The sequence below is a fragment of the Lampetra fluviatilis genome, chromosome 37, assembly GCF_964198595.1.
Source record: "Lampetra fluviatilis chromosome 37, kcLamFluv1.1, whole genome shotgun sequence".
NCBI lineage: Eukaryota > Metazoa > Chordata > Hyperoartia > Petromyzontiformes > Petromyzontidae > Lampetra > Lampetra fluviatilis.
In genome coordinates, this window is record NC_136311.1 from 9,185,575 (window position 1) to 9,209,440 (window position 23,866).

General features: G+C 50.4%; 1 protein-coding gene across 1 annotated transcript; it reads left to right on the forward strand.

Moving 5' to 3' along the window:
* Positions 1 to 4,658: 4,658 nt before the first annotated feature.
* DDX54 (DEAD-box helicase 54) lies at positions 4,659 to 23,035 on the forward strand. Its single transcript, XM_078873977.1, has 21 exons — positions 4,659 to 5,084; positions 6,399 to 6,519; positions 7,871 to 7,941; positions 8,917 to 9,105; positions 9,460 to 9,509; positions 10,254 to 10,295; positions 11,271 to 11,366; positions 12,641 to 12,762; positions 13,000 to 13,061; positions 14,079 to 14,210; positions 14,874 to 15,084; positions 15,374 to 15,529; positions 16,831 to 17,070; positions 17,250 to 17,323; positions 18,305 to 18,508; positions 19,164 to 19,312; positions 19,679 to 19,789; positions 20,608 to 20,715; positions 21,626 to 21,735; positions 22,495 to 22,737; positions 22,980 to 23,035. Exons 1-21 carry the CDS (start codon positions 4,929 to 4,931, stop codon positions 23,033 to 23,035), a joined length of 2,703 nt encoding a protein of 900 aa, XP_078730103.1. The 5' UTR covers positions 4,659 to 4,928.
* Positions 23,036 to 23,866: the final 831 nt, after the last annotated feature.

Sequence of the window (23,866 nt, forward strand, 5' to 3'; positions counted from 1 at the left end):
AAGAGTATGAATATTTGCAGTCACGAAAGCTTCAAATATAGGGGTCTACTCAAGCTGTGTTGTCATGGGAGTTTTTTCTTTTTTACATACTTCACAAACCCACCCTGACTGGTTCTGGAAGAAGCTCACATCTCTGCATCACATTTTTTAAGCCGTGACCGGGAATCAATTTACAGGTCATCAGATTCAAAGCGCAGTCGTACGCTAACCACAGTACCATCGTTCCACCCCATTATACTCACGCAGATCCATGACATAGAATACTCGGATATTTCATTACAAAGAGTTGCTTGGATCTAATCTGATATCCTTACAGCCCTTTTAACACACTGTATCATCAATAATGTATATTTTTGGGGGGTTAGATCACGTAAATCTAAATGTATTGTTAAACCCGCCACCACCCGACACAGCCAATTAGTAAGGTTTGTCACGTAAACAGAACGTGCCAATTCGTTACTAGTTCAGCACACCGACGTGTTGGAGAGCAAATCCACAACATTTACAATCTGAGTACGACGTTTTGCCAGTAATTACAACTATCTGTTGCAACTAGCTCCTGTTTCGTTCCTTAAATCGAGGGGTAGATGTGATGACGTCACTTGTGAGCCCTTCGCGTGCGAACGGGGGGGATGTAAATTACAATGGGTATCCGTTGCCGGTTGAGCTATTCATATGGTAATCAACGTACATTATAATGCATGCAGATTGTTCTTGTACCTCCTGTACGTTTGCGTGCAATAAAATAGCCGTACCCTGCTATTATCTGCGTACAGGCAATCCCCATTGCTGTATGGTGACCTGTACAGGCATGCGTTTAAACAATGTATTATTTGATGATTCATTGCATCTATAATTTCATAGCATTCATTCAAGTGGTAAGTGACTATGAACCTGGCTCACTGAAAGTTAGACGGGATAAAATAAATTCGCATTTATTCTATTCCCTTAACACATTAACAGGACATTGCAAAAACATGTTTGCAGCATTCCAAAATAACTGCAGAGACATGGAGGGAGTATGCTGCAGGCCACGTTATCCGCAGCACACAATAATAATCACAACGCTCATTATAATTTTGTTTCACTGGTAGGAACCTCCTGGCTCCACCAGCCCACGGGGAATTATTGTGTCCGTTCGTCGTGCAAGGAAGGGCTGGGTGGGGAGGAAGGGGCTGGGAGGGGAGGGGAGGGTGGGGAGGGGCTGGGTGGGGAGGTTGGGGCTGGGTGGGGAGGGGAGGGTGGGGAGGGGCTGGGTGTGGAGGGTGGTGAGGGGCAGGGTAGGGAGGGGCTTGGTGGGGCTGGGTGGGGATGGGAGGGGTGGGGCTGGGTGGGGAGGGGCTGGTCACCCCGTGGTGCCCTTTAAAACTCAACGTTTAACCTACTCACGCCGGCTTGTGCCCGCCCTCACAGTCGGGCATATTTGCGGAATACACCACGCCGCCGTTGACCCTGGCCATTGACCGAGCAACCCAACGTTCCTACCAGCTCCCTCCCTAAGGAATGTGTTATTTATTGTACGGTGTTGTGTCGAACTGGGCCCATATCTCGAGAGGGTCCTTGCCTGGACACATCTCGAAGTTCATCAGCATTGAGTGCTGATGAGACACTGCATGTCAAAACCGGTATCCAGTTCGCTTGTGTATGAACCAGTGCCGCTGAAATTGTGCACTCTCAGAAGGTATTTTGGTCGATGGAATTTGTGAAACATACTTTCTCTATATTTGAATGTGGAGGTGCAGATATGTGAAGGTGTATTGGCTGCTTATTTATATTGTTACTTCAATTTTCCACAACCATCATCATTTTTTTTGTCTCGGTATAATGGCAAGCGTGCATCTCTCCGTGCTTCTTTGCACTCTGTTCTAATTTTTGTCACTATTTCTGATTTATCGCATGTAACATATAATTATAGCAAAAATCTCCTGTAGGTACATTATCTTCCTTTTCATTAACTAAGTTTATGTTTTGATAAGAACTAAATGCACATGTGTTTGTTTCTTTTTAAATACATATCTTGAAAAACATTATTTATACCTGGCTAAAAACTAATTTATTAGCGCGACATTAAACGCAGCCAATGACCAAATACCTCAAAGGGTGCCCGATCTCCAGAGGTGTGGACTCGAGTCATGTGACTTGGACTCGAGTCAGACTCGAGTCATGAATTTGATGACTTGCGACTCGACTTGGACTTGCATAACAATGACTTTGTCCCACCTATGAGATGTGGACTCGAGTCATGTGACTTGGACTCGAGTCAGACTCGAGTCATGAATTTGATGACTTGCGACTCGACTTGGACTTGCATAACAATGACTTTGTCCCACCTATGAGATGTGGACTCGAGTCATGTGACTTGGACTCGAGTCAGACTCGAGTCATGAATTTGATGACTTGCGACTCGACTTGGACTTGCATAACAATGACTTTGTCCCACCTATGAGATGTGGACTCGAGTCATGTGACTTGGACTCGAGTCAGACTCGAGTCATGAATTTGATGACTTGCGACTCGACTTGGACTTGCATAACAATGACTTTGTCCCACCTATGAGATGTGGACTCGAGTCATGTGACTTGGACTCGAGTCAGACTCGAGTCATGAATTTGATGACTTGCGACTCGACTTGGACTTGCATAACAATGACTTTGTCCCACCTCTGCCGATCTCAGAAGCTAAATAAGTTTGAGCCTTGGTAGTGCTTAGACAACCATTGTACAAGTGTCCTCATGAGGCATCGGGGCTACATGGGAGTAGGAGAGGGCAGTGCAGCAACATCCACTGTTGTCCTGTACTTCTGTGTTTCCGCGTCTTTGCTGAACATTCAAAATAACCCCGTGATCCACGTGCACTCCCAACTAAAGGGTTGCATGAACATGCACACATTGAGCTTTGCATGTGCACACATACAGTACCGTACAACCCTCGCGTGCAGCGAGGGTGGTGTCTCCTCTGCCCTTAATCCCGTGTCATAACATTACAACAACAAAACATTCTAACTCTTATTTAAAAACAGGCTGCAGGGTAATCCCATAATTGCACGGTGTGAGTGCCGAGGCAAATACACCATAGAAGTCACGCGTCTGTGCGTGACAAGCGGAGCTCAACGAAGTCATGTTTGAGGATGAAGAAGTGTCACGACTTATCCACCTGTGGAATCTGTCGCCTGTGCAACAGGAAGGGTGGGTGGCTGAGCCCTGGGCTCACGCCACGCTTGGCAAACTCACGTTGTCAAATCGCTCACTCGTGAATGACAATTTCGTTATTGCGATAACTGTTAAAGATCACGGTCATTGGCGATGCAAGTTTACTGGTGTGCAGATCAAGACTCACATTAATGACACTCCATTTGCAAGCTCTGTGCAAATGGTGAACATTCAACATTTCTATTTCAGAGGAATTCGCGCATTTCACAAGCACTGTACAAGCATATTTATGGAATTTGCACAAATGTACAACCAAATCAAGTTTATTATGCGAATAGACCGGTCTCTGAAATGGAAACAATGCTGAATATTTACCATTGCTTAAGGGCCAATGGGAATGTGTCTACCTTTCATATACTCTGCACTACTGTCATGTTATAGGATTGTTTGTTTTTGCTACTTTCTAGCTGTATAGCTCATCGGATTCCTCCAGTATAAAGATTCTGATTCTGAGTGTGATTATTGTCAGCCTTGATCTATAGACCCATGGGGTGCGAGATGCCCTTTCCGGGAGTGCGAGACATGGTCACATTTTTTTTAGGTGTAAAATCATCGAAAACAAAAATCAAGCACGGCCACGTAAGTTACAACTTCAAGTTTAATTTATTCGGTATATCCGGCTCTTGAGTTGGGTGCAACCGCAACAAACAAACTATGAACAGAGAACATCTTAAAGCGACGACGCGCAACAGAAACTTCCTGGATAAACCAGCAAATCTTCCAGAAAAAAACACGGTATTACAACGTTGTGTGCAAAAATCCCAGTTACATCAAACTCTGTGCGTTTCATTAACACTCGAAATTTTTGTTGTTAACGACTGAGAGAACCAAAGGGGTGGCAAGGCTGCGGTAAAAGGTTATAAGATAGCACCGGCCCGACGGGGGAAATCTCTCGCAACAAGCAGAGCGGTTCATCTTCTTGGTTCTTTCGGTAAAGTCACGTAGAAGGGAAATAATAAAATAATAAAAATAAAACATTATATTATTGTTTTATTTTTCTTATTTAAAAAATAAAACAATATTATTATGTTTTATGTTTCTTATTTTATTATTTCCCTTCTACGTGACTTTACCGAAAAAATAAAATACAATTCTTTATTATGGTTTTTTTCTATTATTTTATAATAATATTATGTTTTATGTTTATTGTTTTATTATTTCCCTTCTACGTGACTTTACCGAAAAAAGAAAATACAATTCTTTATTATGTTTTATTTTTATTATTTTATTATTTCCCTTCTACGTGACTTTACCGAAAGAACCAAGAAGATGAATCCCTTGCAGTCACAAAAGCTTTAAATCGAAAAGCAGAGCGGTGTCAATCGCCCGTACACTGCCCCCTGGTGCCATAAGTGGGGCACCGCACGCGGTCGCCACGTGCAGTGCCCGACTCGCCACGTGCGCCGGCGATGACGTCACCCGCGCGTTGCTCGCGGTGACGCCACTTCCGGATCAAGATGTCCGCGCCCAGCCGTGCACGTGCGGTCTGAACGAGTCCACGGCCGTGCATCTTTTTTATTTTCACAACGAGCCCGAGTAATCGTTGCGTATAATTAAGTCCACGTACACAACACACACATATACACACACACACTACGCACGCAGATACAAAGAGCGCCGGTGTATCCGTAAGTAATTATACGCCCGCACACGAGGCACGAGTTGCTTCACCGCACTGTACACGCGCAGGCAAAGTTGCTTGTGGAGAGACCGCGAGCGATGAATCGAGAGCGGCGTCAGCGTGGAGGGCGGCGTGGCGGACGGGGCGGCGGTCCCCGGCGGACGCAGAGGCGCGACGCGGACAGCGAGGACGAGGCCGCGGAGTCGAACTCCTACGACGCGGAGCTGGTACCGGCCGAGAGCGTACCCAGCAAGGTAAGGGCCACCCCCCCTCCCTCCCCTGGGCCTCACTTGGGCCTCGTCGTGCTCATGAACTGGCGGCCGAGTGTAGGCGAGCTGGGAGTAGCAAAAACGTGGCCCCACTAGTAACGGACGCTTTCTTTGGTCACGTTTTGGTGTCGGGGTGATATTTCAGAGCGTCGCCCAACTTGTGAGTCTTCGTGCTTGGAACGGTCTCGGACGGTATATGCTCTACCGGTATCAAGAGCCATTGTGCTTGTGTCCATCTCGTGAGACCTATCGGCTCCCTTGTGCGACCAGGGACCTCACGCTTGTTTCCATCAGGTTGTGCTGATCTTCGCGCTCGCCATGCCTCTCCGTGTTGTGCTGCTTTCAGCTTGTAGCCTTCGAAGGTTCGTGCATGGCTTGTGTTCATTTCAGGCGCCTCGTGAGGTCTGTTACGGTCCCAGATGACCCATCAGCTTGGGTCTGCTCTCAGACTCTCCACGCACGCGTGGTGCACGCCAGTGGCCATCGGCTTAATGCAGCTCTTAGAGCGCACCACATGTAGCAGCCAATTAGCACTTATCAGTTTAACACGTAGGCTTTCACGACCAATATTCATAATCAACTTTTTGGGTTTAGATCGCGTTATTTATTAAGGTGGCGTAACCCTCCACCACCCGATACGGCCAATCAGTAAAAAAGTGTCACGTTGACAAAAGACAAATAGTTCACTGCTTTAGCCCACCGGTGTGTTGAAGCGTGAAACCACAACATTTACAATTTTTGAGTACGACGTTTCGCTGGTAATTGCATTCAACACACCGGTGGGCTAAAGCAGTGAACTATTTGTCTTTTGTCAACGTGACACTTTTTTACTGATTGGCCGTGTCGGGTGGTGGAGGGTTACGACACATTAATAAATAACGCGATCTAAACCCAAAAACGTTGATTATGAATTAGCACTTGTGCTTGTTCTGCGATGAAACGGTAGAATACACATTTTTTAAATAAAAAATATCGTTTTTATTGTTATATTTTGTTAAACCAGGCGAATACTCAAGTAACAAGATCGTCTTGCTCGGCTCCTATGTTCTAATTAATAATTACGAATCAACTCCCCCCCACCCTCACCGCTCGCGTTCTCGTACCGGGCTATTGTTCCATGAAAAACCCAAAAATTTAAAATAATTACGGATCAACTGACGGTTCCATCTGATGCATTACGCTTCTGAATGCTCACTCTAAATGGCAATTTGTCAATGAGCAATGTTGTCTGATACAAAAATAACCACAACGCACAGGCTTAACTTTCTGCTGAATGCGTTTTGCATTTCTGTTCTTTAGGAGAGCGTGAAGCATTTGAGTTTCCCCAGCGAAGATGCCTCCGATACGGAGCTCAACACGCGCGAGCTTGTCAAGCAGCAGAACTGCAAGAAAAAGAAGTCTGGAGGATTTCAGTCCATGGGTGAGTGAATAACAAACGGCCACCGTTTTAATTTGATTTAAAGCTTTCGTGACTACAGGGATTCATATTCTTGGTTCTTTCGGTAAAGTCAATAAAATCCTCACGACGTTTCGACTGCAACAAGCAATTACAGTCGAAACGTCGTGAGAATTTTATTGTTTTATATTTTCATTATTTTATTGTTTCCCTTCTACGTGACTTTACCGAAAGAACCAAGAATATGAAGCCACCGTTTAGTAGGTTTTTGTGACCAATTTGATCCACAATACAGGTTTTTTTGGGTTAGATCGCGTAAATATATTAATGTTGTCGTTAAACCCGCCACCACCCCGACCCAGCCAACTAGTAAGGTTTGTCACATAAACAGAACGTGGCCAATTCGTTACCAGTACAGCACACCGCTGTGTTGCAGAGCCAAGCCACAACACTTACAATCTGAGTACATGTCGCCAGTAATTGCAAATCGCTTATCAGGCGACAGCCAGATTTGTGGAGAAGTATATATTCATGGGTATTTTCATATATTTTAAATGCCATAACTACCGTGACATTTTGAGAACGGTTTATTTTTGCTGTACGTCAGAGTTGAGTTTCTTGCAATTCTATTAAACAGTGCTATAAGTCTTCTTGGTTCTTTGGGTAAAGTCACGGAGACTGGAAATAATAAAACAATAAAAACTATAAAAATAAAACATAATAAAATAATTCTCACGACGTTTCGGCCACAACGCAAGCAGCCGTCCTCAGGTGAAGAACAGGTCTGTCAGAAAGACGCTTAAGATGCATACTAAAATAATTTGTGAGAATTATTTTATTATGTTTTATTTTTATTGTTTTATTATTTCCATTCTACGTGACTTTACCGAAAGAACCAAGAAGATGAATCCCTGCAGTCACGAAAGCTTTAAATCGAAATTTAGTGCTATAAGTGTGATAGCAGTGTGCACCTCCGATTAGCACGGTTGGCTACGTACGGTGCGAAAGAAGTTCAACGTACATACGTGCGAGATAAGCTGCGAGGGGAGCAGGAGATTGCAGATCCTCAGTGTATTTTTCAAATCTAACTGTGCAAAGCTATGCATGCATTCTATACAACTATACCAGTTTACACTATGAGATCTCTTTTACCAGTGGCAAAATATAATAGTAGGTTTTTACCCTTTTAACTGGTGTCAGTTTTGTACCAGTTAAAAGGGTAAAAACCTACTATTAAAACTATACCAGTTTTCCCCCAATGTAATAAACACTCGTTGATGGAATTTGGGATGCATAATGTGAATGTTGATCATTATTTTGTTTGTGTTTTAAACCAATTGCTGCATTTTACTAAATTCTTTTCCCCCTTTTGCAGGACTCAGCTACCCAGTGTTCAAAGGGGTCATGGGAAAAGGCTACAAAGTCCCTACACCGATCCAAAGAAAAGTGAGTCGCACCTCCAGGTTGAAGTTGGAATATCTGTGCAGTTAATTCCATATCAGAATCAGAATCTTTATGCTGGAGGAATCTGATGAGCTAAAAAAGCTCTCTTTCACAGATGTTCAGTCGAATGATTGTTTACAGTCAGGTCCCCTTTATGAATATGTAAAAATATTTTAACAGCCTTTCATATGGGACTTAATAATTTATTTCTATTTATTGCACTGACGTGTCCCATACAAAACACAACACTTGTTGAACATTAATTTGTACGCTGTAGCAAATACACAATGTGTTCTGTATTACATATGACGCACCACAGAAATAACACTATTGCTGTATCTCATCGGGGTTTCATTCCGCTTAAGAATGTTATCGTAACCCATGTCAAAATAACTCCTCTTCTACATCAGTAACACTGTCTTGTGACGGGGATATAATTATGCAGAATTGCAGCATGAGAGGGAAAGGTCCTTTGTAGCTATGGAAAGACAGAAACATTGTCTGACGTACCATTGGATAGTCACATTGCAGTGATATTTTACAATCATATTCTGCTCTGAAAAGGTCTTGAAATGTTAGCCTATTATATATTTTTCAGTTACAAGTGCAATTTTAACAAAGAACAGTGTTCCTTAGATTGTTTTTCTCGAGTACTCCACTGACTAATCCCATATTTTATTACGTGGCCTGGCGGTAAAATTGTTGCTTAAAAAGCTGGAGGTGTCCCCACGGTCTCTCAATCATGTCTGTGCATGCGGCCTTAAATTTTTAAGTGCATATCGCCTGGCACAAGCGCCATGGTGATGTCGTCGCCACTTCGTGGTGAACGTGATTGTTATTGCATAAACAGCGGTGGTGCAATTTCTCCCCGCGCAGTGTATCCCCGTGATCTTGGAGGGCCGCGATGTGGTGGCCGTGGCGGTTGTTGTTGTTTTGCACGAAGCGTTAACAACGGTGGTGCCGTTCCTCCCCGCGCAGTGTGTCCCCGTGATCTTGGAGGGCCGCGATGTGGTGGCCATGGCGCGCACGGGCAGCGGAAAGACGGCCGCGTTCCTCGTGCCCATGTTCGAGCGGCTGCACGCGCGCAGCGCCCAGGCCGGCGCTCGTGCCCTCGTGCTCTCGCCCACGCGCGAGCTCGCCCTGCAGACGAGCAAGTTCACCAAGGAGGTGCGCGTCACCCCCGGACCGCGCGACGTCAACATCGCTTCGTTCCGTTGCGCTAATGCACGCTCTGGCCTCCGCCAATGCGCCACGCGAACGCCATTGCTCACGTGCTCAGTGGTTATAATAACAAAAAAAACAATTGTGGCAGGATCACGTGGAATAGTTACCCGTAAGCATGCGACACTTTTTACACTGTTAGGTTTTTTCGGTAAAGTCACGTAGGTAAAAAAATAAAATTAAAAGTTAATTAAAGTAATAATGGAAATAAAATAATAAATCACGACGTTTCGGAGGCAACACAAGTCTCCGTCATCAGGTGGGACCGTCACAGCTAAAATTACTGTTGCGTTTCCACAGCTCGGGAAGCACACCGGGCTGAAGACCGCCCTCATCCTCGGAGGAGACAGGTCAGCATTTGGCACGGGCACGCATGCCCGACACTCGGCGCACTCACTGGCAAATGCCTCCCGTAGCGGGATCTACCGCCGTGACCCTCACCCGTTCCTGTTAGTCCGTGGGCCAGAGCAGACATTGGAACCAACTCGGGTACCCTCAGTTTTACCGATGTATCCTGTATTTCAAGTGGTTATCACTTAATTCACTGTTATTAGCCACGTAAGGAATGTATAACAACTATAAAGTTAAGCCACCTCAGGTGGTGCTGGCAAGTGAAATATCTGGTGTGGGTTCATGGACTATGTGGTAAAAACAGGCTCTTGTCTCATGAATGTGGAATTTCCTCCACTGGCTCCGAGCCATGAAAGGAGATGATACCATGCCCATTGGAAGAGGGGAGGCACTTTCACATTTTCATTACGTTTTACTTTGCCTTGATGTCCTTGATTACAGATTCATGTCCGTCATTTCCCGTAATAAATAGCCAACCTGCCTTGCTGTGACGGATGCGTTTTCAACTCGGCATGTCTGGCCCGGGATTATATCACTTTTATTGTTGTTTAATGACAATACTCCATTAAATCATGGCAGTGTCACGCAGTGACCTCCTGCGAGTTTTTTTAAATGAGTTTTTTTGTTACTCGAACTTTTTTTTTATTTCAGTGGTCAACACACATTTTTTTTATTGAAAGTTTTCCTCATCGTTCACTGCTGAATTTGTGTTTACATTTCAATGACGCATGTGTGTCTTTCAGGATGGAAGACCAGTTTGCTGCCCTGCATGAGAACCCAGACATGTGAGCCAAGCTTTACTTGACGCGTTGTTGGCAATTCGTCGGTCCCGTACACAATTTGGTTCAAAATAATTTAATTCGAGCTGCTCCAAAGCCTTCGGAGCCACCTAGTTGCCTGTTGTCACGAGTTTATCAAAGTAGTGAATAGGTAAAGCCAACACATTCCTCCTGCGGAGGGAGCTGGTAGGAACGTTGGGTTGCTCGGTCAATGGCCAGGGTCAACGGCGACCTGGTGTATTCCGCAAATATGCCCGACTGTGATGGCGGGCACAAGCCGGCGTGAGTAGGTTAAACGTTGAGTTTTATAAGGGCACCACGGGGTGACCAGCCCCTCCCCACCACTCCCACCCAGCCCCACCCCCCTCCCCACCCTCCCCTCCCCACCTAGCCCCTCCCCACCCTCCTCTCCCCACCCAGCCCCTCCTTCCCCACCCAGCCCCTCTCCACCCAGCCCCACCCCTCCCATTTTTGGATGCACGACGGACGGACAGAATAATCTCCTGTGGGCTGGTGTAACCAGGAGGTTACTACCAGTATGATTTATTTTCTCAGTTGTAGAATGGTACTGGCAGTCATAGGGGGACTAATTGCACACAATGCCAATCTAAAGTAACACATTTACACGATTTAACAACGCATGTATCGTTCACAGTACTTATCTACTCTCCTGAATACATATTAATGGAATACTTAGATTAACACGGGGGGCTACGTACGGTGCGAAAGAAGTTCACCATACATACCAATCAGTAAATCATTGGTGACAAATTGCTGAACCCAAGACGATACATCTTGCCATAATGTATTGCTGCAGATGAACAAATCTGGAAGTTTAGATTGGGCTATGAATGCATTTTGTGGAGCAATGGAGAGAGAGCTAATATCCAAGCAGTTGATGTTACATTTTTTTTACTAAGGTATCGTTTGAAATTGAAGAAAGTTCCCTTCCTCCCTTGTCGCCTCGCCGCACCTGTGCAGCATCATCGGGACGCCCGGCCGCCTCATGCACGTGGTGGTGGAGATGAACCTGAAGCTGCAGGCGATGGAGTACGTCGTGTTCGACGAGGCCGACAGGTGAGAGACGCGCAACTTGCATCGCCGCGGAGGGGCGGGGCTGCCAGGGGCGCGTTGCCGGACGCTCCCGAGGTCCAAGTGACCTCGCCAGGCCAGGCGGACGGCGATTTCAAACCCGGTCCCGCTCGGCAATTAACCCTTTCCCATTCCGATGGTGTGCGTACGTGTACGCACGTCGCCTGTTCTTCCGATTGCGTCCCGATGACATCTTCGGAATGTAACCGGAAGGAAAAACCCGAATGAATTAACTGTATCGCTACCAAGGCTCCAACAAGGCCATGCGGAAGGGCGCGTGGCACAGTTTGTCGCCAGCTATCACAGAGTGCGGTCGTGTCGCTACAGTTCTCTGCGGTGAGTACAATGTCTTTAAAAACAACGGCGCTACGCCTCTCTAAATAAAATTAACACTGAACCGCTTGCTTGAGATTCAACTTGCAGCTGTCTCGAAACGGGACAGGGTCAAGCGGCGTTTTTCCGGGTGCATTTGTCACATGCGACACACGTGAGCACGCCGGCGTTCGAAGGCCTGGTTTCCCTGCTTGGTCGGATTCATCGTCATAAGCCTGGCGGGAATCACACTCCACGTATTCATCTCCGCCATCGCTCGGCTCGGAAACGGCCGAGAGCTCCTCCGCCCACCGGGCGGAAGCAACCCGTCCGCGAACGGGTGGATTGCAGCCGAGGCTTTTGCGGGTTTTCCTGCGCAACTCGTTCATGGTGGCGCGCACGTGCCCTCGTACCATTCGAGTTGTAAACGATAAACTCAAAATATTTTTGGTTATTTTACCAGGTTAAGGCCCACTGAGCTGCTATGTAGCTCTTTTTCAGAAGCGACCTGGCCATCGCAAATGATAGCTCAAAGACATGGCTTATTGCATGGAAATCTATAGCGGCCAAATAATCTATAAACGCGTTATGTTGATTCTAAATGTGGAGGGAAAAATCGGAGGACCCGGAGAAAAATCCGCGGGACCACGGGGAGAGAGAGAGAGACGTAAACTCCAAACATACAGCAGGCGTCGGGGTCGGGATCGAAATCGCGACCTCCTGCACACCAGGCGAGGTCGTCAACATCCCCTAGCCACCGTGGCGTAATAACGCGCGAGACGTCCGTGTCGTGCAAGACGTCCGAGTTGCACGGACGTCTCGCATGATGCAGACGTCTGTCACGCGTGCGTGCGTGCGAGCGTGTGTGCGTGCGAGCGTGCGTGCTTGCATGCCGCGTGCGTGCCCCTGACCACCTTCGCGTGCGTGCCGTGCCCGCCCGCCTGCAGGCTTTTCGAGATGGGCTTCGCCGAGCAGCTGACGGAGATCATCCGCCGGCTCCCCGACTCGCGCCAGACCCTGCTCTTCTCCGCCACGCTGCCCAAGCAGCTCGTGGAGTTCGCCCGTGCAGGTGAGCGCCGCGGTTGCAGCGTTAAGGGGGGGGGGAGGTCGCCACGTAACGCCCGTTTCAACCAAATTCGTCGTCGTCGTCCACCATCGTTATTTTTGACGCTCCGCTTTCATCTCCGTTGGATGCCAGTCTCGTGCTTTCACCCTTTTAGTTCCACGATTGTTCGCTTGAGATAGTTTAAGACGAGCTGTGGCTGCAACGACTGGTCTAACCGCTGCTGTTGTCCCCCGGCTCCAGGTTTGAGTGACCCAGTGCTGATTCGTCTGGACGTGGACTCCAAGCTGAGTGACCAGCTCAAGGTGGGTCAGTGCCACGAGAGGGCGGCCGTGTTTCACGACTCGATCGCTCCTGAGCTTGCGGCTGTGTATCACGAGGTGTCTCTTGGGCAGCCGCAGGCATTTGGTGAATGTCTGTCTTTGTGTGTGTGTGCGCGCGCACCCGTGGGTGATATGTTGGGGAGCGGTGGTGTAGCGGTTAGCGCTACACTGCATTATAAAATCGGCGACCCGAGTTCGATTCCAGCTCACGGCCAACACCGGTCACGATTATCTTAACCTGTCCTGGGCTTTCCCTAGGTCGACTCGGCCTCAAATGAGTACCTGGTGCTATGTATAAATATCGATACTATGGAGACAAAGGCAGCCAGGCGTGGTGCTGGCTACCCACCCACCCCGCGTGCTGTTCCGGGCTTCATAGGTGCTCGCTAACAGCAATTTCCTGAAAAGTCTGTTAAGGCTACACGGGGGATCTTTGTCTTTGTGATACGTGTGGCAACGGTGGCGTTTGTCTCACGGCATTGCACATGGGGCGACCTGAGTTCTATTCCCGGCCGCAGCAGCGTATCCATGTGGTCTCTCTGTCGTCGGCTCGCCCTTTAATGAGCACGCGATGCGTGGCCAGGCCTGGCGCTGGCACACACCACTCCTTCATGCGTCACGTCAACCTTGAATAGGTCGGCAGGTTGGTGCAGTGGGTACACTTGCGCCTCGGTAAGAAAGTCCTGGGTTGCTTTGGGTTGTGTGGTTTCCTCCCATAGCCAAAAATAACCTCGGAAAGTGTAACTGGTATTGGCCAAACATCACAATACCGAAAGGCGCCCTGAAAATTACTCTATTGGGATTACACGCATCGCAACATCGGGCCCCACTGCTGTGAAAACTTGGGCAGGACCCACCTGAAAAAGAGTCTTGAGGCTCGGTGAAGCTTTCCTGGGTAACAGGCGCTCGACTCACGGCACCTTCCCCAATAGTCGTACGAGGCCGCGCGGGGGATCGTCGTGTGAGCATAACGTGTGCGTGCGTGCGTGCGTGTACCAGCTGGCGTTCATGTGCTCGCGCGCGGACGACAAGCCGTGCGTGCTGCTGCACCTCCTGCGCACGGTGGTCAAGCCGCACGAGCAGACGGTCGTGTTCGTCGCCACCAAGCACCACGTGGAGTACCTGCGAGAGGTATCCCGATCGTCGACGCGCACGCGGACAGTAATCATCAACATAGACGCGTACTCGCAGGTGCTAAGATAAAGATCTCCCGTGTAGCCTGTACGTATTTGTTTTGATAAGTGCTGATAACTGGCACCTGTGAAGGCCGGCAGGGCACACAAGCGAGTGGAAGGCCAGCACCACGAGTGGCGATTTTAACACATCGCACCAGGTACTCATTTGAGGCTGAGTCGACCCCGGGGAGGCTCTCGGCGAGGTCTGCTGCGGTGTGGAAACATCACCACTTGGCAAAACAAAGGTGGCCAATCGTAGTGTTGGCCAGCCCATCCCCCTTGTGTGCTGTGCCGGCATTGATAGGTGCTCGTGAACAGCACTTGCCCCAACAGTCTGTTAAAGGCTACATGGAGGATCTTTGTATTGTGCCTCCGGTTTTTCCCTCCACATTTAGAAACATACGTTAAGAGTATTTGGCTGCTATGAATGTCCACATGATGATAAGCCGCCACTTCGTTGAGCTATCATTTGTGGCCAGGTCGCTTCTGAAAAAAGAACTATGGCTGAGTGTACCTGGTAAAATTTCATTAATTTGGTCACATGGTGTGGCTTCCGTGCGTTTGTGCCCGTATCCACTTGTGCGTGCGTGCGTGTGTGTGCTCGCCCGTGCGTGCGCAGCTGGTGAGCCAGGCGGGCATGAGCTGCGCGTACATCTACAGCGCCCTCGACCAGACGGAGCGCAAGATCAACGTGGGCAAGTTCGTGCACAAGAAGACCATGCTGCTGATCGTGACGGACGTGGCCGCCCGCGGTATCGACATCCCCATGCTGGACAACGTCATCAACTACAACTTCCCGGGGAAGCCCAAACTCTTCGTCCATCGCGTCGGTGAGTGGTGGGGCGGCGGGGATTTGTGTTGCAAATATTGATGGCGCTAGTTGTAATTACTGGCGAAATGTTGTACTTAGATTGTAAATGTTGTGGATTTGCTCCACTAGTAACGAATTGGCACGTTCTGTTTACGTGACAAATCTCGCCGATTGGCTGTGTCGGGTGGCAGGTTTAACGACACACTCATTTACGCGACCTAACCCAAAAAAAACCTTTGTCATGGATGATATTGGTCGCGGAAGCCTCCGCGGTGTTAAACCGAGGATCTTTGCGCCCTGCGATTCAGGCCGCGTGGCGCGCGCCGGCCGCCCTGGCACGGCGTACTCCCTGGTGGCACCCGACGAGATTCCCTTCGTCATCGACCTCCACCTCTTCCTCGGGCGACCCCTGCGCTTCCCCGCCTCCGCGGCCGCCGCTGCCGCCGCCGCCGCCAAGGAAGCGGGTAAGAGGCTTGCCGTGGTGCGTCGCTGCGTTCACGAGGACGCGGGACCTCAACCCCCCCCCCCCGCGCCGCTCGTCGTCGTCGGCGGCGGCGTGTGTTAAAAGCGCGCGTGCGTCGCGTGGATTCTTCTCCGTTTTTTTTCCCCCTCCGCGTTTAGAATCAACAGTCGCGCGTTTAAAGAGTATTCGGCTGCTGCAAATTTGCGCGTGATGATGATCATGATGAGCCACTTCGTTGAGCTGTCATTTGTGATGGCCAGGTCGCTTCTGAAAAATAACTATATAGCTCAGTGGGCCTTACCTGGTAAATTATTAATAGTTTATAGTTATAGTGCTTGTGTGTTATATGTACTGCGTGTACACGTTGGGGGGTGGAGCGATAACGCACAATGTTACGAACCCATCACACCCGAGTTCGATTCCTTGCAATGGTGGGCGTCGGTGGCGAGTGATATCTGAACTGGTCCTGCCTCTACCATGAGTGGACTCGGCCTTGAATGAGTATTTGTTGTTGTTGTTTATGAACATCGGCAATGGAGATGCAAAGGTGGCTGGGCACGGTGCTGGCCAAAGTGCTTGCCTCCCTCGGGAACTGTGCCGGTCTCCAAAGTTGTTTGCTCAGAGCCCTTGCTCCGAAAAGCTACACGGGGGATTACCTGTGTATTCTGTGCGCGTGTCTCTGATTGGTGCGTGTCTTTCTGTGTGCGTCGCAAGGGTAGTGATTTGCATGTGTAATGCGCTTGCTTACATGCCTCAGCAACTCCGCCAAGTGCCTTGCATCACATCTCATCCCAACCATTTCCCGCACCTCGGATTAGCACGTTTGGTTAAAGGAAGTTCAAGATGCACGCATACAACCATTGCGGTGCCCTGCTGCAGCCTAGCCAAGGGGGGACCCCCCAGTGGCAGCTATCCCTATGCAGCGCATGGTGTACGCAGAGCCGGCCTACAAACGGGCCTAAGTCTGCCAGTGGGGGGTGACATTTCTTTGTTGTTTCCCCATTTATATTTGCGAGTAGCTTACAAAAGTGGTTAAACTTGAAGCGTAAGGCCCGCCACGCATGGCCCACTCTTTCTAGAATATTCTCACGAGATCTTTCGACATCCACTTCGAATCATTCGCCCGCACGTCCCCGCGGTCATTCACGCGGGCAGCATTAACCGGGCCGGCCCGCCGGGGTTCACGGACACGCCACAGGCCGACGCTCGGCCGATCGCCAACCGCTGTCCCACCGCGCGTCATAACCCCCCGCGCCCCCCCACGCCCCTCCCCCCACCCTCCCCCCGTGCACGTCAACGCAGGAGGAGCGGCGGCGGCCGACACGGACGGGCTGCTGGGCCGCGTGCCGCAGTGCGTGCTGGACGACGAGGACACGCTGCTGCGTGCGCAGCACGAGTCCTCGCTGGAGCTGAGCTCGCTGCTGCACGTTGCCGAGAACGCGTTCCAGCACTACGCCCGCACGCGCCCGGCGCCCTCCTCCGAGTCCATCAAACGAGCCCGGGCCCTCAAGATGGCGTCCATGCCCGTCCACCCGCTCTACGGTGAGGCCCCGACGCGTTTCATTCGCTTCCGCGTCATCATAATATTTCTCCTACCGCCCACGGCCATCGGGGTTTCCCGTGTGCTTAACGTCCTTGATGTTTCCGTAGTTGTCATTAATTTTTTTCACAATGAGACATTCCTAACGACCGGGAACGCCGCCGCCGCTTTGTTTTCCCAGCCGAGGTCCTGGAGCAGAACGAGCACGAGAGGCTGAAAATCGTCGATGAAATCAAGAACTACAAGTCCAAGGCTGTGAGTCTCGCCGGCGATTGGCGCGCGTTCTGGATCCGCGTAGTTCGCACGGAGACATTTAACGCACTTGTCACGCGACGCATGGCGTAGGGGGTGGTAGTGGGGTGTTTGCCTTTTCAAACGTCGATTAATAAATCCTTTGTTATTATTAAGTGTAATGCGTTGCATTGCTTAATCCATTGAAATTTATTATTAATATTCTTTGGGTCTTTCGGTATAGTCGCGTAGATAGGTTCAAAGAAAATAACAAAAAACCACGACGTTTCGATCGCAACTCAAGCGTTCGTCTTCCTGATGACGAACGCTTGTGTTGCGATCGAAACGTCGTAGTTTAGTAATAGGTTTTTACCCTTTCAACTGGTACAAAAACTGACACCTTTATACAAGGGGTCATGTTTGCAATAACCACAACACAAGCAGTCAAAATGCAAACAAAAATAAACAACTCTGATAATGATATGCACTGTCCTTGAAGTTGATTCGTCCACACCCGAGACAGATTTTCTTAGAGCCTAGTCTCCATTGGTGTTGGACCAGATGACGCCAAAGGGCGTAGTTTTTTGTTATTTTCTTTGAACCCATCTATGTGACTTTACCGAAAGACCCAAAGAATATGAATTCCTGCAGTCACGAAAGCTTTAAGTCAAGATTCATTATTAAGCTTAAGATATAAGCATTGCATCGTGTAAACGTTCATTTTTATATTTGAATACTTTGTCAATTTTTTTATGTTTGTGATCCCTACCACCACGAGAGGCCGCTTATACCACAACAGACGTATTCAAAAATCTAAATCACAAGTGACGATAATTCGATTTGTGCTTCGAGCAAATATTTACAGGGAATGCCAACAGAGGCCTATCACGGTTAAAAGCCTGTCGCAGCTTCGAGTCGCCAAATCTGGTTAAAGAATCGCACATCCACCGTCGATTTCTCGAGGTCATTCGCCTTTCGCCCCGCGGTGCTTTCGGCGCCCCGCAGACCATATTCGAGATCAACGCCACGAAGAAGACGGTGGCGAGCGAAATCATGAGGGCCAAGCGGGCTAAGCACGGCCGAGCCATCGGCAACCACCGCCAGGCCCTGCAGGAGAAGGCGGCGGCGACGGCCGCGCACGAGGCCGGCCCGGAACCACTGCGCCGCGTCGCTGCCGCCAATGAGGAGGAGACGGAGGAGACGCTTGACGTACGGAATGAATAACAGCGTGTTGTGTTTTAACCGCGTATCAGCGGGGCTCCGTACTTGCTTGTGACTGTTCTCTTCCGCCTTGCCCATCCTGCTGCTGCTGCTACTCCCCTGCCCACACCCCCCCCTCCTCTCCACCCAGCTACGGACAGGCCTACCACAACCACTATCCCTATCACTATTCCTATCACTACCCCTATCACCAACTATTACTACCCCTATCACTACCCCTATCACTACCCCTATCACTACCCCTATCACTATCCCTATCACTACCCCCTATCACTACCCCCTATCACTACCCCCTATCACTACCCCCTATCACTACCCCCTATCACTACCCCCTATCACTACCCCTATCACTACCCCTATCACTACCCCTATCACCAACTATTACTACGACATTGACGCATGTCCGTAGGTTAGAAGGGGGGGGGCCGGGTCACTTTGTAGCACGGCCGTAGTTGACTTGCCACGACGTGTGCTTAAGTTGTTTTTATCGTCGCCGGAAACGACCGCGCGGGCCGCATTGACCCCTGGGTGGCGGTTTGAACTCGTCGATTTTCCCATCGCGCGCGTGGGATACCGTCGAGAACCGATTCTTATTTGTTTTAACCCGATGCCCCCCCCCCACCCGCCCGCTGTGGCCACGCAGGAGGTGTTCTCCGAGGTCGTGGGACGGAAGCGGAAACGTCCCCAATCGGATGGCGATCCCGACAAGGGGAAGCGCAAAAAAGTGGACACTGCCAAGGACGAAGAATTCTACATCCCGTACCAGTCCAAAGACGCCAACTCTGAGAGGGGGTGCGGCGTGCGGAACACACACACACGCACACGGAGTGAATGCGTCGCAGCATGCACGAGAGGGCTGTGGATTTATGCCGACCGTCGCCCGATGAAACCTGTTGCGATCACCAGCGAAACGTCGTGCTCGATTTGTGATGTTGTGCGTTTACTCTCCGACGCGCCCTCCAATTAGCACAGTTGGGGGGGGGGGGATCTTTGTCTGTTTTTATACTGTGCACGCGGTCCTGTTTGTACACAAGTGTGTTGCGTTTTGCACCTACGTGCCGTTGTGTGCGATGCACGCTGCGTACCCTGGCACGTGTTGCGGTGTGGACATGTGTAACCAGTGCTGTGCGCACGCGCGCGTGTGACGGGAGTGTGCAGGTTGAGCATGAATGGGAACACGGTGTTTGAACAGCAGGCGTCCGGGGCTGTGCTGGATCTCATGGGCGACGACACGCGGGACCTGGACAAGAACAAGCAGCTCATGCGATGGTCCGTGTGCGCGTGCGTGTGTGACACGGCTTGTGTATTTGAGCACAAGCTGGTAGTATCGCGGTTAGCGCTACGCTGCGCTACGAACCCGGCGGTCCGAGTTCGATTCCCGCGCACCGTCAACGCCAGAGACGATTATCTGAACCGGTCCTGGGGCCTACCCTAGGTCGACTCGGCCTCGATGTGTAAGCATCACCACTGGGGAGACAAAGGCGGCTGGGCGTGGTGCTGGCCACCTACTCCCTCGTGTGCCGTGCCGGCCTTCATAGGTGCTTGCTAACAGCACTTGCCCCAAGAGTCTGTTCAGGCTATACGGGAGATCTTTATCTTGTCTGTGTATCTGAGCACAGGCCTGTTCACCTGATTGAGTGACTTCTGTACTTGGCTGCCTCGTGCACCGCTCAAATTTGGGATTCTGTTGGGGCTGCGTGATGGCCACCAGGGGGCATTGCAGCAAAATCAATTGTCGTGCCATGCCCCCCCCGTCTTTGCTCTCCACCTACACAAACCGGCACTGACCAGCGTGGTGAACTATGCCTCAGATAACGCACACAGTGTGGGGAGGCCCTCATTCAACAGTAGATTGACAAAGGCTGAACGTTTTGAAGATTATTATTATCATCAATTATGGTTTGCGCACATGGTCGTGTCCGTTATGACCGCTAAGGCTGCTGGCGTCAACGTAATGTGCTCCAGCGATGCATCGGGTACACGTGTCTTTCCCGGAAAGGTGATTCCGTCCGATGTTTGATTGTGAGCAATTCTCTTTTTAAACTCTCTCTTTCTCGCCCGCGTGTGTGTGTGTGCGTGTCGCGCAGGGACAGAAAGAGGAAGCGCTTCGTGCGCGACTCCGGCAACAAGGATGGCAAAAAGAAAATTAAAACGGAGAGCGGGCAGTACATCTCCGCCTCATACAAGACCAACTTGTATCCTTCCCTGCGATGTCATCTGTGCTGGCAACCGCTGAGATCTATCCTGGGTTAGAACCCGGTCCCGGCCACCTTGTGGTCAGCGAGTTGATGGTTTCAGCTCAGTCACCCAAAGGCTGCACAAATAAAGCATCAGGTTATGTTTTTTTTATTTAATTTGGCTAAGCTCCAGGTCAGATTTTACTTATTGCTTTGACCGCCTTACACCACACATTTTTGCGTGAGCAGGTTGTGAGAAATTCGCCTCCTCTTAGTCTTGTTAAAATCTAAGGTCACTTGCAGGAATCTGAGAAGTAGTTCTCAGATATCAACTTCTGTGGGTTGTTCTCTAACATGGGGCGCTGCACTCTTTGCAAGAGTTCCAAACGTCTCCTGAGATTACATGTGTAGCACGGTCGGAATATAATTTTTAAAAATACGAAAAAGGAAAAAATATCGGGGACTTTTTTTGGATCACTCTGCGCGCATTGCCACTCGTGACAGAACGTGACGTGTCACGCAGATTTGCCTTATCGAGAGATCTTGTACTTGGAAATTGAGGAAGTGCAATCTAATGTTGAGTAAGAGGCCTAACTTAATTGCCTCTCTCTTTGCAGTTCTGTGGCATCAACTTTCGGGCGATATTTATGTAAAGATTTCATTTGAAAAACCCCTTGAGGAGTGGAACATTTTAGTATGCAAGTGTGAGTCCAAGTTCACCTACGTGAACTCACTCTCCGATAACCGGATGCGTGTCGGAGTGTGTGACTTCACCCCACAACGCGAGTCTTGAGACAAAATTTAAATATAAGCGTTCGTTTCCAACGGTCCTCCGCACGCGTAGCCACAGGTGGAGCGCCTGCCCCCAGGAATAGCGACGCTCGATCCACGTTGCCTGTGTTGTGGGAGCCTTGACCCTCGCGAGCAGCTACGCCGAGTGGCGCAAGAAGAACCGGATCGACGATCGCGTCTCGGAGAGCGAGGACGAGGAGGGCGGCAGCGGCGGTGGGAGGAGAGGACGCGGCAGCGCGTGGCGAGGTGTGGCACCGGCGTGTAGAATCCGGATTTCCTCATTCTCTTGACCCTCTTCCTTATGCCCACCTCCCCACGCCCTTTGAAATTTGTCTTCGCACCTCTGCTGAAAGTATTCGCGCGCGCGGCCCTTTTGTGTCCATCCAGCCGAGAAGGTGACCGCTGAGGAGAGATGTAGCGATGAGGTCAGCCCGAGTGCGCAGGAGCCACACGTGGATTTGTGGCATCGCAGGACTGAGGGGGTAGAGATGGCATGGGGAGGATCATGATGGTGATGGAATTTTTAATATTTAAAGCTTAGACGAGAGATGTAGCGATGAGGTCAGCCCGTGTCCAGGAGCCACACGTGGATTTGTGGCATCGCAGGACTGAGGGGTGGAGATGGCATGGGGAGGATCATGATGGTGACGAAATGTTAAATATTTCAAGCTTAGTTGTCTCGACCTTACAGCGTACGGAATGTAGTACGGAATGTACCACTAGACGGTGGCATTTATGTTTACGCAGTGCTTTTTTGTATTGCATGACTCTCACTGACCCCCGATTTGGAACTGCCCCAGTGATTGTCCTGAAAATGTTCTTGGCCCCCCTGTCAAAATGGAATCCGAAATTTCCACCACGAGCTCGGAAAACGTACAAGGGAAATGAGTATTTCCCAACGCTCTCGGCCCGCGTGGGGAGAGGAAACCTGGGTTTCGACTCGTCCGTACAAACGCGCGTTGCCACACGTGTGCCCCCCCCCCTTCCCGTTCTCTCTCGACGCAGGCGTCAGGGGCAAGAGGAGGGACGGCCGAGGCGGGCCCCCCGGCAGAGGGGGCCACCCGGGGGCCTCTCGCCGCGGCGGCGGCGGAGCCGACAAGCATCAGCGCGTGCGCTCGGAGCTGCGCAACCCCGACCAGATCCTGAAGGCGCGGCGCAAGAAGGAGAGGATGGAATTCCTGCAGAGCGGCGGCGTGAAAAAAATGAAGGCCAGCCGGAGAGGCCAAGGGGGTGGATTCGGAGGCCATGGTGGCGGGAGAGGGGGGGGCCGTGGGGGGGGCCGTGGGGGGGGCCGTGGGGGGGGCCGTGGGGGGGGCCGGGGGGGGGGCCGTGGGGGGGGCCGTGGGGGGGGCCGGGGGGGGGGCCGGAGGGGAGGGCCGGGGGGAAAGCGATGAATCCCGGCGAATGAAAGGGTGGCACGTGAATCGGTGCGGAGTTATAAAAATCTTAACTCCGAATGACTGAGCGGGACCACGTCTTGTTATTCACAGTACCAACTTCAGCCATAGCTAAAAGCATTGATGAGGAAGCATGCTCCGACCCCTGACCCCTGGAGAGCGCACCATCGGAGCACGCGGAGGCACGCCGCAGCCCTTAAGCCACACTTTTGTTAGCCGTGTCGTGCAGACGGCTTGCACAGGACAGGTGGGGCAAATAGTGCGACAGCGTTTACATGCAATGCCAGGTGAGGATGGTAACATCTCGGCCACCGTGGCGCATCTTGGCCTCGGTAGCTGCGTCTTTTGGGAGGCGCGCTACCAGTCTACGATTGCTGCCGAGCAATTCTAACAAAGCCAGGATTTGGAATTTGCACAAAGAGGGGTTTTTCCAGGCTTTGGCAGCGCACCGTCTTTTTCCCCGCCCACCCACCGCCGCCCCAACACTGCAAAAGTCTCTGCACGTACACAAGAATAATAATAATAATTACAGCTTGCACAGCGTAGCGCAGGGGTCGACAACTTGCGGCTCTTTAAGGACTGTCGCTTCGTGACGTTGTTTCTACATCGAGGACCACCGTCTCTCTCGTATTCAGCACGTGCATTGCGGATCCTGAAATAATGATTTTTTTTCTTTTACGAATTCGGGAAAAAAATGTCTCGAGTTATTTTGGTTGCCGACCTCTGGTGGTAGCGCCTTAAATAGGCGTCAGGGGGGGAAAGAGGGTCAATTGGGGTAGACTGCCCAGGAAATTGACGCAGGTCAGAGGATTTCAGAAGGGCAAAGATTTGGAGCAGGGGAATGTTCCTACTGAGCAACAGTGGAAGGGGGGGGGGTGTGGTTTGTAAATGAGTAAGAGAAGGACGTGTGTGTGTTTCTGTGCTAATGAAGCGAGGCTTGGGAGAGCTCTGAAGGGGGTGGAGTGGGCCAGAGAAAGAGC

Coding starts and splice junctions, on each gene's coding strand:
- DDX54 (XM_078873977.1), top strand. CDS start 4,929: ATGAATCGAGAGCGGCGTCAGCGTGGAGGGCGGCGTGGCGGACGGGGC. Junction 9,106..9,459: donor CGAGCAAGTTCACCAAGGAG/GTGCGCGTCACC, acceptor GCGTTTCCACAG/CTCGGGAAGCACACCGGGCT. Junction 10,296..11,270: donor CTGCATGAGAACCCAGACAT/GTGAGCCAAGCT, acceptor GCACCTGTGCAG/CATCATCGGGACGCCCGGCC.